Source organism: Cyclopterus lumpus, chromosome 11, assembly GCF_009769545.1.
Source record: "Cyclopterus lumpus isolate fCycLum1 chromosome 11, fCycLum1.pri, whole genome shotgun sequence".
Classification (NCBI taxonomy): Eukaryota; Metazoa; Chordata; class Actinopteri; order Perciformes; family Cyclopteridae; genus Cyclopterus; species Cyclopterus lumpus.
This window is the reverse complement of record NC_046976.1, coordinates 10,465,533-10,480,884: the sequence shown is the minus strand read 5'-3', so window position 1 is coordinate 10,480,884 and position 15,352 is coordinate 10,465,533. Positions and strand designations below refer to the sequence as shown.

Genomic DNA, 15,352 nt, shown 5'->3' with positions numbered 1-15,352 from the left:
TTTATCCAGCACTGGGTTACTCGGCCCAGTTCTGACCTGCTCAGGGATGAGAAAGTGGGTGGGATAAAGAGGTGGCTGTCAGTGGCAACAGAGGAGAGAAGAGAGCGCACATTTTCAGTTCTCTGTAACACCGTTGACAACAGATGAATGGAGCGCTTGATTTGTCGCAACAGTACACGAGACAGCACAACTGACATTGGCAAGAGGATTGGCGAAATGGAGAAAGGAGAAAAAAAGAAAGATGGAGAAAATGGAGTGCCAAGGGCGATGAAAGATTGAGACGCAAGATAGGAGATGGAGAGAAGAGAAGAAAGCGGAAGGGAGACACTTGAGAAGGATAGACAGAGAGGGAAAATGTGTGGCAATACAGTTTGTCAAAATCACCGCCCCTTCAAGTCTTTCTTGAGTAGCCGTTGCTATTCTCTTCTCTCTGCATCACTGGGTGGCGCTAACGATACATCTGTACACCTGCCAACTCTCTCTCCTTCCTCTCCCTCTCTCTTCCTCTCTCTTTCCATAGTGAATCACTGTGACAGCCTCGCGTGGCGGTCATAATTAACTGAGTGCACCAGCCAGTGCAGCAACACACCACGGAGAGCGAGTCGTCTCACAGGGAGAAAGTCCTAAAGCACAAAGTGGACGGAGCTCGTAGAACTGACACAAGGTACGATGGTCGTGGCTACGAGTGGGTGATGTGCTATAAGTTAAATGAAGAGGGTGATTTTGAAAATAGCATTATGGATGACTCCCTGCCCAGCAGTGCCTTTGACAGTGGCATGTTATGGTCAATATCATAACACATTTCTGTCTTTTCTAAGTATATAAATGTATGCTTCTGAGTCCCAGAGTAAACACATTAATGTTTGTGCTGCATCATCTACAATACAGACGTGTCCTGTCCAGCTGTGGAACAAATTGCATTACACCCAAAGCATCCAAATAAACTACCCGATTCTCATTATCAAAGCCACACTTTTCCAAAAGAGAGGGAGACAATTTATATGGATGTAAGTGTTTTCAACAAAAAAATTGCACAACAAATCTGTTTCACAGCAGTTATGATAGACTAATGGAAACGGTGCTACAGTTCCTTTAACTACAGCAACAGGAACCAGATCATTCCTGGCTCCCCTCCCGGCCCCCGGGGCCCAGGGCCCAGCCCAACTCACCACACAATGGGCCGGCAGAATGAGAGGAACCGCCGGCCATCCAGAGATAGCCTCGGTGGTCAGGAACCAGAAAGGGAACCAGAAGGGGAATCTGGAAGGGGGAGGAGGGGAGGAGTCTCGAGAGCAACGGAGAGGAGAGGGGTGCGGATGGTTGGCTGGTCGGGGTCAGGATGTGTGTGAGGGGGACAGCGTTTGTGTGTGTGTGTGTGTGTGTGTGTCCATAGTCAGTATTGCAGTGTTCAAATAAATATCTTGTTCTCATGCAAAAATAAACGTGCACGTACACACAATATACTCAGCCAGGTTGAGCCAGGATGTTTTCGCTTGTTTTCAGGTAATAAAAGTTGGAACCGTAGTTGTTGGATTGAAGGCGGATGGAGGATAGTTGATGGAGGAGGAGGGCGGTGGTGGGAGCGATGACCTTGGGCCTGACCCCACTGTCCTGCCTGCTTCCCTGGGTAAGCAGGCTGTCCTATCTGGCTTCTTCAGACTTGGTCCGGGGCATCAAACAGTGAGTGAAACCAGAGCAGCCGTGGACTCTGAACTTCCTGATGGCAGTTAGTCATCGAGACAAACATTAAAAAGTGGAAGACGTGAATTAAGTGAGGGAAGTCTGAATGTGGTCCTGATCCTCCTGACCGGATCTGCACACAGCTCTATTTTAGGGGTCTTGGAGGTGAAACACACACGCAGACACACACACGCACACTCAGTCCCCACTGTGTCCATGACAACAAGAGGAGGACATATGTTATGCCAACTGTCAAAGGACTTTGTAACTGTGTATTTAGAAAAGTGCTAAATAAAGCTTTATTTACTGACTAACATGCACACACATATGCACATTCACATATACTGTATATGCAAGACAGGTGAAAAAGAGACAATGGAAGACAGCAGAAAGGAAAGAAAATGGCCAAGAGAGCAGGACAAAGATTTTCTTTCAGTGTAGTTATGACAGGAAGGGCCTGCTTTACTGCCAGTAAGACCTAATGTGACCAATAACTCAACGTACATCTGTGACTCCCGTATCGACTTGAACAAATTTGCAGTAAGTACAGCATCTCTTTTGTTGTGCTCTCCCCCTGAACCAGACTGGCCCTGTGTCTGGCTGGTAAAATGAAACACTATGTCCGTGCCACAAGTGCACCATTACTGCTGCTCTGAGACGCTAGAGAGAGAGAGAGACACTGTACAACCTTTCCAAACTCAGCAGTATCATAATTGATGCTTTTTCAGGGGATGGAGGGATGTCAGAGTGTGTATGTGACTGTGTGTACATGTTTGTGGTTCTACATCAATCTGTGCTTGCAGATGTGGATGTGGTGGAGGCATTACTTGTGGTATTATGTAGAGATTTGTAACATTGTCACTTGTGTTTGCTTCCAATTCTCAGGGAAATTCATAAAATAATGAATGTTCCTTCTGTAAATGAACTATTGTATTAGGATCTGTGAATTTGTGTAGTTCATGATGTCTTTTTCACATTAAAATCCACATCCTGACTTAACTTGTGTTGTGCAGGGTGTGAATGAAAACACTGGCACGTTGGAAGTAAGAAGACACAATATATTTAAAATAACAACTGTAGGTTTCCATCGACAAACCTTCTTCCACATACCATAAATACAGCATTTTTCCACAACCTCTTATTACCCAGTTGTACTATCATTTTCTCTTACAGTAGAGCAGCTATATAAAGTGTATATGCTCGCATGTATCTGTGGTTACGACTGGCTGTGTGAGCTCCTTCCCATGGACAAGTTAAATATAGGTTGACTGATTTCGTATGTTATTTTTCCTCAAATGCTGAAATGCTTCCAGCGTAGAGGCAGTTTAGCATTAATGGCTGTCTAAAAGAGAGACAGAGAATCTCAAAAACACATTAGAGGTAAGAAAGCTGAAGCTTGTATCTAGGCTCAACAATTTGGAATCTTGTTCAGGGTATATTCTCTCTCTCTCTCTCTCTCTCTCTCTCTCTGCTCGACTCTGTGGCTTCTGGCAGCAGTCTCCAGCGGTTTAGAGTCACTCACAAATGTGCCCCCCTTGATTTTCTCCGTTTCCCACTTTCCCCAATTTCCAGGGTCTTGTTCTCCAACTGGCAAAGGCAAGCAGGCTTATATCAGAGCCACAAACACATAGACCTCACGCACCCTGCTTAATAAGCTGGCTTTTATTCCAAAACACAAGAGTCCCATTTTTTATTGTTCCTACACTGGTCCATATCTGAGCACCGATACCTAAACTCTGACAGGCTGTGCCATCATAGTTGTGATAATCAATACGCATTACGTCAAATCTATAGGAGACACGGGCTATCTAATACTGAACTAATTACTTGATTATTACATTATTATTTGTGTGATTTAGTGTAATCCCTTTTATATGGTAATAGTAAACAAACATTGGATCAGGATAAACACACACGTGCGTGAACCTGTGTGTGTCGTCCACCCTTGATCAGCTGGTGACTTGTTCTTGTTATTGTCCAGAAGCCCCGGGGCGTTGCACGACTAATGCATTAGCGTCTTTGGCAGTTCGGGGCATCTGTGGCTGCATGTTTTTATTGTCTCGTAGCCTCAGGCAAAGTAGACTCGTTGTATCTAAATACAGAGCCAGCTCGTGTGAACTTAAGAGGTTTGTCTACAAATATATTGTAGCTGCTGGGGCTTCGCAACAATAGAATTCTAACTTTTAGTTTTTGTTGCATACAGCTAACCTTAACCCAAACTATATGTTAGGGGAAACCTGTCACTTTGATGAACTGGTAAAAACGTCTGTTGTGTTCCAGTAAAACGTATATAATAGAACATAATTGGTGGTAACAATGAGCTCAGCATGCCTTAGTTTAATGACAAACGTAGGATATGGGTATGTGGTGGAATGAGTGTGTGCATGTTTGTGCATTCAAGAAACAGAAGCAAAAATTAGTATTTTTGAACTTGTGTGTGTGCGTACAGGTCTGTTCACATGACACTGTTCACCTTAACAGAAACACAGCAGCAACACTGTACACCAACTTACATGGCACACGCTTAGCATATGGAGCTGAGCTGCTTGTCTATGTTACATATTCAACTTCTTACTGTCTGTGAGCATGTGAGAGAGCAAATTGGTGAGTGCACACGTGTGTGTGTGTGTGTGTGTGTTTGTCTGTATGCTGTATGACGTGCAGTTCAGCTCCGGGTGTGAGGTGCTTTAATTCGGAAACATAACGTTGCAGCTGCGAAACAATAAGCGCAGCTGTGAATTATTATATGGACAATTTACTATTGCCAAAGAGGAAATAGCTAATTGAGATCTTAATTTTGCTGTACTGCTGAATTGTGCAGCGAAAGGTTTGCGTCCATTAATTTCTAAATGAACATGTCTTCTTGTTTCGTTATTGGATGGGTCTGTGATTCTATTCTCTTCATTCCTAAACGGGTAGTCGAGGTGCAGACAGAGACTCAGGAGTCCCACTCAAATGCTTCAGGGGAAGGGGCTTTCCTCTCACTAAAGCATCCCCAAACTAACAACTCAGCAATAATGTGTCCTTTCACAGGGGAAGCATAAAAACCAGAACCCCAAATTCTTTGCAGTCATGGAAAAAGTGAAGAGAGAACCAAAAAAGTCAAAATACTTTATCTCCCCCCCTCTCACTGAAAGTTATTACAGTTTCTGAATGGTATGACTTTCTAATAGTTAGCATATGTGAGTATGTGTGTACAGAGAGAGAGCAGTAGTTGAGGATAAGTTAATAGCACAAGCAGAGGGGGAACTGGGAACCCTTGGCTTATAAAGGATACTTGTTTCTTTGCCTCACCGAAAACCAGATGTTGATCAAAAAGACATAGGGGGAGGAGAGAAGACAGATGGGCAAGAAATTACCATCACTTGGGCCAAACATCTTGAAACATCTGCAAAGAAATTTCAGACCTTACAAGGGGAGATGGATTTATGCTCTCTCCTGGATTTTTATTGCTCCGTGAGAGCCCTTCTCCCTCCTCTGCTCTGTGCGTTCTCTCAGCGTTACCAAGACTCAAGAGTTTCGCCGCAATCTGGAGCTGGTTATGTCCTGGAAAAACACTCAGATTCCACAAATGGCTTTATCGCGCAGAGAAGACAAACATGTCCGTACACTGCAGGAGCCATAAAACTTCAGAGAGCGCCGCAGTATCAGCCCAAATCTGCATGAGTCTACTATCACGCTGACTAACTCGATATGCAACACTATAAACGTCAAGGTACATCGCAATACAGACACCGCTATGTGTGTGCAGACATCCTGCACATGTGGGGCCAAAAACATAATTCATATCATATTTCCAAAGAGTGGAGTTTGGTTACCATGGAGACACATCATCTACGCTACTATGAAACGCGCAGCTGAGGATGACATGTCCATATGGTGAGAGTACGACAGGGGGGAGGAACAGATGCTTTGATGAAAAGGCCGTCAATCGCAAATCCATAAGAGCAGCTGGGGTCATGAATGTATATCAGATGACACTACAGAAACAGATACAGACATATAGATAGATAGATAGATAGATAGATAGATAGATAGATGGATGGATTTATAGATAGATAGATAGATAGATAGATAGATAGATAGATGGATATATAGATAGATAGATAGATAGATAGATAGATAGATAGATAGATAGATAGATAGATAGATAGATAGATAGATGGATATATAGATATATCTCTATCAATTCATTGATACGCAGCTAGCCTCACAACTATTCCTCACAACTCCCCCTTTCTTTACTTAACCACCATCTTCAGACAGAAAACCTTTCTTTATCCCCTTGGAGAAAGTAAGTGTGATTATTCTGAACATAATCTTGTCTTTTTTTGGAGGTAGAAATGCCATAAAAGAATTTTTTTAAGGGATAAAATGGACTGTAATTTTGTTCCTGGCGAAGATTTTATCGACTGTGAGCATAAACACTTGGTGGCAGGGTGGCGAGCAACAATTCAGACTATTGAAGGTTGGATGTGGATGTGGGGCGGGAAATACTTGGGACAGGATGCACTAGAAGTTAAACAAAATGGGGCTTTTACTTGGCCCCATTTGGGGGAAATGGACCAGATCCTTTGAATTTCTTTATGTAACCCCCACTGTCTCCTGTGCCTCTCTTTGAACCAATTTCCAAAATGGCCCTTCCTCGAAATAATTGACACTCTGCGTTTATCATTTGAGGCACCTGCTGTCGGTTTGACAACAAGACAATCAGACGGAGCGAGTGGCCTTTGTCCCATTGTCCCATCTCCCTGTTTGTCTGTGACACTAACTGACAACAGCTGGAAGCCCTCTCTTCCTACAATACTCATCATGCAAGTCAAATTCAACCACAAAAAGAAAAGAGCCTCATTATTTGGCTGCAGTGGTTTTTAACCAGTAGAGGAAACAATGATTTAGTTGTGTCTGTCTGCTGATGGTAGATAAAAGACTTGGAGCAACTGGAAGTCCTACAACAACATGACTGCTTTGCAGTTGTCCACTGTATTCTATTATGATTATAAAAGAAACACATCTTAAATGCAGATGGGTATTGGCTGTTTGCTCTTACTCACACATACACCCCTGTGCTGTTTAGACATTCACAATACGTAAGCAGACGCATGCGCCCATGTCCCAACACAAACACACACACACACACACACACTACATCACCACCCTCCGTCTTCTCTTCTTCTCTCTCTGGCTGTAATTGACCGAATAAGTCAATAGTCAGAGGGAAAAAAACAGAGGGTCCACTGTCTGCATCTATTGATCTGCGCTTCTCTCTTTCTTTCTCTCCCTGTCTGCTGATCTTAATTACACTTCTTTTTACCAGGCTAGTCTGCTCTCCACTCCAGCGACTGCCCTTTTCATAAAGTGTATCGTCCAAATCCGTACATCAAAATTAATGAGAGAGAACCGAGCTGTAAATCAAATATGAGGGGCATCCAAGCTGATAAGCAGGGATGGCGATCGTAAATCGTGTCCTCTTAAAACAGGAACAGAGGGGTTGAAAGAGAATTATTTTCACATGCTCATGCAGGTCAACGTTAACAATCTAGAAGTTTTATGGAGGAAGCCACCTCGGTTGAGGTGATTAAAAGCGCTAAAGCGTGACAGTGCTGATGTGAGGTTTCTCCCCACCCTCACACTCCCTCTTTCTCATCCCTTTCCTCTTTCTTTGTCTCTTTTCTTGTCAATTTGTCAGATTTTCTGCCTGCCTGTTTTTTGTTTGTTTTAAGAGCTGTCTGTCTGCGCTCAGCGCTCCACCTCTCTCCCTCACATGCATACACACACACACACACACATGCACACACACAAGGGCAGAAATGACTTTTATGGTCAGGTTTTATGGACTGACAGCAAAGCAAGCCGGTTCATTCTTCAACAATTGTCCTCTCGTGAACTAGGAAGAAAAAAGGGCTCCTAATCGCACAGTTTCACAGCTCATACTCGCCATCAATCAAACCTTTCTGTGTGTCCTAGCCATTTGTGTGAGCGTGTGTGTGAGCGCGTGTGTGAGCGCACGCTCTCACCACCCAACATCCCAAACCTCTCCTGAATCACAAAACAAAAGCTATTAGAGACGGCAGCGCGGTAATCTCCTTCTACATGTGCCCACACACGTACACACTTTTCCTTTTCATACAACAGTCACAAAGGACATGCAAAAACACATAAACATACACAACCACATACACACACATACACACACACACACACACACTTCCACTACTTCATTTTAAATGTAAATTGTGTGACAGGTGAATATTGAAGAGGTGACCGATAATGGGGAACATCTTCACTCAGCCACATTATCGCCGCTCCGCATCGCTGAGAAGTGCCCATTCAATATCGTTACCTTTGCCAGAGTGCAGGGAGAAACACACTTTTGTGTGTGTCCCTTTGTATTCATTAGACACACTGTACAGACACCTGCATGTGCACTTACGCTCACGCACACACACAGTCACAGAATCACATCCAGTGGCTTATCTTTTGGAATAAGAAAAGGGGCTTGTCAGGATGGCACATTGTATGTATATATGTGTGTGTGTGTGTGTGTGTGTGTATGAATGTGTGCACGTGCGTGTGTGTGCGTGTGTGTGCGAGGGGAAGGCAATGTGCATTAGGGCGATTACAATATCAGTCGACTCCAGATGGAGGCAGGAAAATAAACAGGGGGAGAGAGAGAGAGCATGAGGGGAAAGACATCATGAGAAGGAGCCTAAGAGAGATTGTGTGTGTGTGTGTGTGTGTGTGTGTGTGAGTGTGCGTCTTCCAGTCTGCATGTGTGCGATACAGTTTGAGAAAGTGAAGTTAATTAACAACTCAATCCTAGTCTATATAGAGAGGACTGAGAGAGCAGTATGTGTGTGTTTATGTTGTCCTGCACATGTCTATCAGTGTGTTTTAGTCCAAGAACCTTGAACTATAATGTAGATCCAGCCAGTCGTCTGTATTTAGAAATAGTGCTAGTACAGCTGCCTCTACTGTAAGTTACTGTTTTTACCATAGTTAAGGAAAGGAAAAGGAGATGTTTAAATTTGGTTGCATTCAGGACCCGATTATAAATATGATTTCCTATTTGTTACCTGAATGGCTTGAAGTGCAACAACCTATGAAGAATTATCTGCGTCCTTGAAACTTGATAAATCGTCAGAGTCTGCCCTATTGGCGTCTTCTTCACTTGCTCTATAAGTCTTGCGTTATCTGGAGTAAAAAAAACACGAACAAGGCCAATAAAATCAGTTTGTAGTGCTCATTGTTGACTTTGACATTAAATAAGCCCCTGTAAAGGCCAACTCACAACTACAATAAAACAAAGAACTTTTGCTTTTGTGAGTGCCGGGGAGCGAGCAAACACGCACACACACACACACACACACACACACACCTGCACACAAATCCATATACAGACCCACACATATGCGAGTCGTTTTATACCGCTGCTGCTCTTTCATGGGTGATGAAATTCAATAAGCAATGAAGAGAACTGCCCTCTTGCTGATAACCATCAATGGGCCTATTGATCTACAAGGCATGCACACACACACACACACACACACACACACACTGACTCCCTCCATAATTCACTCTGGGACTTGGTAAGAGATGGCTCTGAATAATCAGAGCAGATCTATACATCTTGAAGGAGTGCATGGAACAGTGGTTTTAGTATCCAATTCTACTGCTGACATGTGTCCTGTGTCTGCATGGCTGCTTCAAATGCAACCTGTGCCTGTTTCAAAAAGCTCAACTATCTTTGTCTTTATACGCCATGCAATAACAGAAGGAAGGACAGATAAATAATGTAAGTGTTCTTGTTTTTCCTTCAGGGACATGGCAAACAAACCTTGATTGAAACCAGATTGAACTCCAGTACATTGTAGTGACATAATATTCCTATTAGCCAACTGAGCACCATGGAAAGCTCACTCATCCCAAGTACGCAACAAAGAAACAACAACCAAAACCGTCTTACTCTTGAAAGCATTTATATCATATGTAGCCAGCCCATAAATGACGAAGCTCGTCTTTTCTTCTGAATGCTCGACAAAACCAACTTTTAACAAGAGATGTGTTGAGTTGATTATTTTGCAAGTCAACACATCTTGAACTATACAGGTGATGCAATTTTTCTGAGCATCATCCAATACCAAGCCGATGTCTTTTGGTGCGAGGGTATTTGCATCAACATGCAGCTTTGTGAAAGTAGAGCCTGCTAATACAGAAAGACACGAGGGGGCTTCATGATGTAGCCGGCATATTAACTATGTTGAGTCATCATCACTTATTCACCACATAGCAAACCTGGACCGCATCCAAACGTCTGTGTGTCATACTTAAAAGAAGTGCTTTGTAATCACATCACAGCGCTGCAGCCTCGATATGACTCTGTGCCAAAGGAGAAATCAGTGTTTTCTCTCTAAAATAACAGTAATTTATTGTTTGAGGCTGTGATCTAAAAGATGTGTTTGAATGCATCATACACTAGAAGCTATTCGCTCTTTGCATCAAAACGCACTGAAGGAACTTCAACTTGCCAAAGATGGGTATACTCGTGTTTCTGTGCTTGTGTGTGTGCGAGTGTTTGAGTGTCTGTAGGAAGGTGATAATAAAATGGCTGCCATCCTTTTTGCAAGGCCACGTCTGTTTCTGTGAGTGGTGGTCTGATGCATTTGACCCTACAGCCTGAGAGCTGGGAGGAAGAGGGAGGGAGGGGGAACAGGTGTGAGGCAGGCTGGTGGCTGGACAGATGGCCTCTGGAAGTGCTAGCTGATGCTGCAGAGCCTGGACCACTGAGAGTTAGCAGCTAACGTTAATACAAGTCTGTTTGTACAGCTATCACGGACAATGCAGCAACGCATACACACACACACACACACACACGCACACACGTGCAACCAAATGCACACACAAAAACAGTGATAACCTGCAAACAGCACTTATCATTTACTCTCCCCTTTTACCAGCTCTGTGTACCTTTCATTTACTCCTTCTGTCACTCTGTCTCTCTCTCACTTTATCTCTATAAACACACACACTCCAGGTAATGGTCTTTTCAGTCAAGTCACCACTTTAATGGAAGTCCTAGTGGTCACAGAATAAAAAACAACAACGGGTGACACAATAAATGACGGCCAGGGTAACCAATTCAAGTAGAATGACCACTGCAGTAAATAATATTAATGATAGCGAATCACACACTGCTAATATTCCATCTCCATTTGGATCACGTGAATATGCTACCAACACTAAGGCTACAGCATCATGACAGCCCAATGACATTCTAGTGTGTTGGATTCACAGAAGACCTGAGAAGATGGTCTGACCTCAATGCAACTGCTCATAAACGCTTTGTATCTATATTTTACTGGGGAGGACTACATCTGCAGTGGGTTAACGATCACTCTCTCGAATGCCTACAAAGCTTTGCATGGGACTGTTCGGCATGCGTAAAAAATGTCCAAAGCCCTGTGGGTTCACAGGAGATATTTCCCTCCCTCTCTAATCCGAGCCGTGAGAACAGGCGGGCATCGACAGCAGGTTGAGCCCCAGCCGTCTCCTTCCCCAGCCCGCATGTCTGCTCGCTCCTCAGTCGGGGACAGGGGGTCGGGGGGGGGGGGGGGGGGGGGGGGGGACACACACATTCCCACTGGAGTAAAATATAGCCCGAACCATTTCATTTCAACCCGTAGGCCTCTTCATTTAAAAAAAAAAAAAAAAGAGAACCTTTATTTTTCTTTGCGCTTTTTCTGTTATGTGGTGATGACAGAGTCGCACCGGGCAGAGATGGAAACTTCATATGGATTTGAGCGTGTGACAGTTGTGATGGAGCTCCGGAGGATGTTTTCAAATGCCAACTCTGAAATGCAAATGAAGTCTCTCTGAGAGAGCAGAGGGAGGAGAGGAGGCTCCTCGCTGAACACAGGGACGGCCAAGTACCTCACCACAATGTCTTTCAACAGAATCATCTCATTCATGTCAAGTTGTCTTATTTAGAACAATTGTAATCCAATAAGAATATTCTATTCACTCAGTAAAATCTGTTTTATTTTTTTATTTAAAAAACATGCATGCACTCAGCCCTCGCTGTAAAACATACGTTTTAGTGCCCATGCTTTCTGGGGATTATCAGATGATATTTATTTCTAGACATGGCAGATCGAAACGCGATCCGTGAATTGAAGTTGCCTGTTGCCCGAGAACAACTCTCCATAGGTTCAAGCTCATGAATTAATATCCGATTTGTATGGAGACATGCAGGAGCAGTTGCGAGTTGGTGTCATTATTTAAACAAATTAAACCAATAATTCAGGAAGAGGAAACTATGGCTATTCTTCTAATAACGCAAAAATGAACTCGTTTCCTAAAGTATATAAACGGCGGTTATACTTGTGTAATGTTAAGATATAGCTCTTCAACTTCAATTTATCAACAAACAAAAAAACCCAACTATTTTTACTGAGGTTTTTTCTCCCACAGCACAGACACGCGTTGGTCGCTCCTGCAATATATGTGTCATAACAGTTCATCTAAGACCATTAACATAACATACAAATAAATACATAAGGCTATAATGCAATTGCTGGCTTTATAGGCCGACATATGTTGTGTTTTTACACCAAACAGTCAACGTCTATCACTCTGTAGCACAATAGCGTGTGCCTATACCCAAACATTAAAACAAATCATACACGTCAAATGAAATAGGATCAGCAGCTAATTTCATGTTTTTATCTTCTTAATTTGGTGCACGCGCGGATACGAGGGCTCCAAATGCTCAACCAAGGCGTAATGAATAAAAAAAATCACAACAGCAAGGGAGAGAGAGAGAGGCCACTTACACTGAAAAGAGGCAGAAATTCCCACCATGCGGTACGTTGATGTGAGAGGGCTAAATAATTTCCAGTCCTTTTGACTCCGCGCAAGGTCCCCTCGATGATCTGCTTGTATCGGGAAGAAGAAAGCTAAAGAGTCCAGCGCTCAGGGGCTCAAGCGGTAGACTACCAGCAGCTCAGAATGAGGTTCGAACTCCGACAAAAGAAGAAGGACAGCTCACGGCTTTGCGATGAGTGATCAGTCACTGGGGATAGTCGGGATAGAAGAAGCCGGGAGTCTTGTAAAAGCGCAGATGCAGAGAAGGAGGAGAGATGAAACAGAGATGGAGAGGGAGGATGCGGCAGTGCGCGCGGGGCACCCGTCTGGTTTCCTATCCGTCTTTCGCACTTTCCTCCAAAATCCTTTTTAACGTCGATTCGGTCGAGATGGTTTAAAAATCGTTTTTTTTTTTTTTTTTACATGTGAGAGAAATGCATGCACACACCCTCGGTCAAGAAGGGCTTCTTATTTTCTGCGTCTCCGTTGGCGTGAGGAAGAGGAGTAGCAGCACTCTGCCTCCAGTCGGCGGTGCGCAGCAGAGCCAGGTGGCGGTGGGCGGTACCGAAGCGCTGCTGTGGAGGGGGAGGCGGCGATTGGGCAGCAGCATCTGTGTGTCCGAAAACAGGTTGGAAGAAGCGGGGTCAGATGAAGTCAAAGTGGTTTCTACTGTACCAGCGGCTACCGACGCTTCTTCACGTCCAGGGCTCCCAGGGAGATCGCCCCCCAAGGTGTTTTACCCAAGGAAGTTAACCAAGAATAAAACACATTTGTTTTTCATATCTGTCTGCATCGTGCCTCGGTATGTCTCTTCTGTCCATTCTGGCTGTGACGAAATCAAATATCATTTCCAATAGCAATTCCAATGGACAAAAAAAAAAACATTAAAAAAAAGTTTGGGGTTTTTGACTGACACACAAAAATACATTGAGTCATCATTAATGCATCACTCCCTTCATGGGAAATAATTGTATGGAGAGAAAAACAGTACTGTCTATTACCTCCAAATCAATCTCGGCCTATACCGATCATGCAGTAGATTAAAATGTGCACAAATTAGAATTTTCTGCAAAAAAAAAATGTTGTACAAAAAAGACTGCAAATTTGGAAGAAAGCCAATCTAACTGACAAACAAAGCCTTAATTTGATTTAGCTAAACAAATGACTTTTTGCACAGAATAAGGACTTTAGATTATCTTCATGACGTTGCATTTGCACCAAGTTCCTTAGCACACAGGACATTCTAGCACATAAATATATAATCTCTGTCCCTAATCAATTAAACTGAAATTACTTCTTCAAAGGGAAAAAAGGGAACATATCCTTTAAATATCTGTTTACTTTAGGTGGGAATATGCATAACTACACATTCAACTACATAGAATGAACAAGGTTATTTATTTAGATTTGCTTGGGACCCCCTGGGGTGTCCTCGGGGCAAGAGCGATCCTTGGACCCCGCTTTGAAAACAACTTGGTGGACTCTGATGGACAAGAACCAGCCAGTTTAGAGCTAGTTGGTTAGTGTGTGTGTGCAAAGAAAGTTAGGACTGCGCGATACATGTCTGCACTCACACACACACACACACACACACACACACACACACACACACACACACACATACACACACACACACACACACACACACACACACACATCTCTATATTTCCCTCAGCTGAAAAAGGCCCAGGCTGGCTGGCCTGCAGTAACCTAAGGCAAACACTTTCCCCGGACCATCTGGAAGTCATCTCGCAGAAGCTACGTTTACAACGTGGCGATAACAACCGGTCCACTTCAACTGCATGGTTGAACAAGTCATGCACCAAAGCCCGTTCATAACATCTCAGAAATTAAAAGATTTGACTTTATTCTATTTTGCAATGCTCATATTGTAGGCATTTTGGCTGAAACAAATAAACATTAAGGTGATGTAAAGTTGACATTCCTCTGGTCTGTTGTCAGACTGCTACTTCTAGTTACTTGGTCTCTATAGTTCCTGGGAAATACAAAGGATACACTTGAAAAACACTGTTGTGTATTTACTAACAACATATCCTTGAACTTTATAGAGCATTGTTATCATACAAGTAACTTCTTCCACTTTTGTAACACACTGTGTGTAAAACATTCAGTGGATTATTAGCACACCATCGACACAGAGCTTATGTTCCCTCAACGCAATCTCTGTGGGGAGAAGATGATGCCATTAATGGCAATTGTTTGCAACGGTGCCATTGTGCATTTCTCTTTTTTTCACCTCATCTTTCTCTCTCTTTCATCTCTCCCTTGTCTCACTGCTTCTGTGATGAGTTTTATTGTGTTCTCAAAGGGAATATAGAAAGATACGGTCTCTAGCAAGCGCAGAGCAAGGACTCGGTGCTCTGCTTCCATTTTCCAGTCTGGGTCCTTTTGTCAATTCATGACAATGGCAGTGGGCTACGCAGGATGTGTGAATAGATTTAGGGAAAGAAGGTGAGGGATGGAGAAAGGGAGGCAATATTGAGCAATAAGAAGAGAAGAAGAGACTTTGTTTTTAATGAAACGAAGGAAGAAGGGAAGCTTACATGCTTGAGAAAAGAAGTGGCCCCTGAGTCTGGCATGAGAAAGGTGCCGAAGTAATGTGCCCATTCAACCTAATGGGGTCAGAAAAATAGTGGGGCTGTGAGGATGCCGTCACTCCTCGCCTATTTGTGTCCTCTGGTTTGTTCCCGGAGAGCAAGTTCTCTCATGGCAATCACAGTGAAACATCTTGACGGCCGGAGGCACAAGGATAGGCGTTGAGGAAACCTGCAAGGAAAAAAGAGAATAG

At 43.5% G+C, this 15,352-nt stretch overlaps 1 protein-coding gene across 1 annotated transcript in view; it reads right to left on the bottom strand.

The window, feature by feature from the left end:
* Window positions 1–12,822, bottom strand: part of runx1t1 (RUNX1 partner transcriptional co-repressor 1) — a 56,235-nt gene extending 43,413 nt beyond the window's left edge. The window contains exon 1 of the mRNA XM_034545030.1: window positions 12,513–12,822. Within this exon, the coding sequence (XP_034400921.1) occupies window positions 12,513–12,540 (28 nt within the window). The 5' untranslated portion in view covers window positions 12,541–12,822. The remainder of the gene's footprint in view (window positions 1–12,512) is intronic.
* Window positions 12,823–15,352: the final 2,530 nt, after the last annotated feature.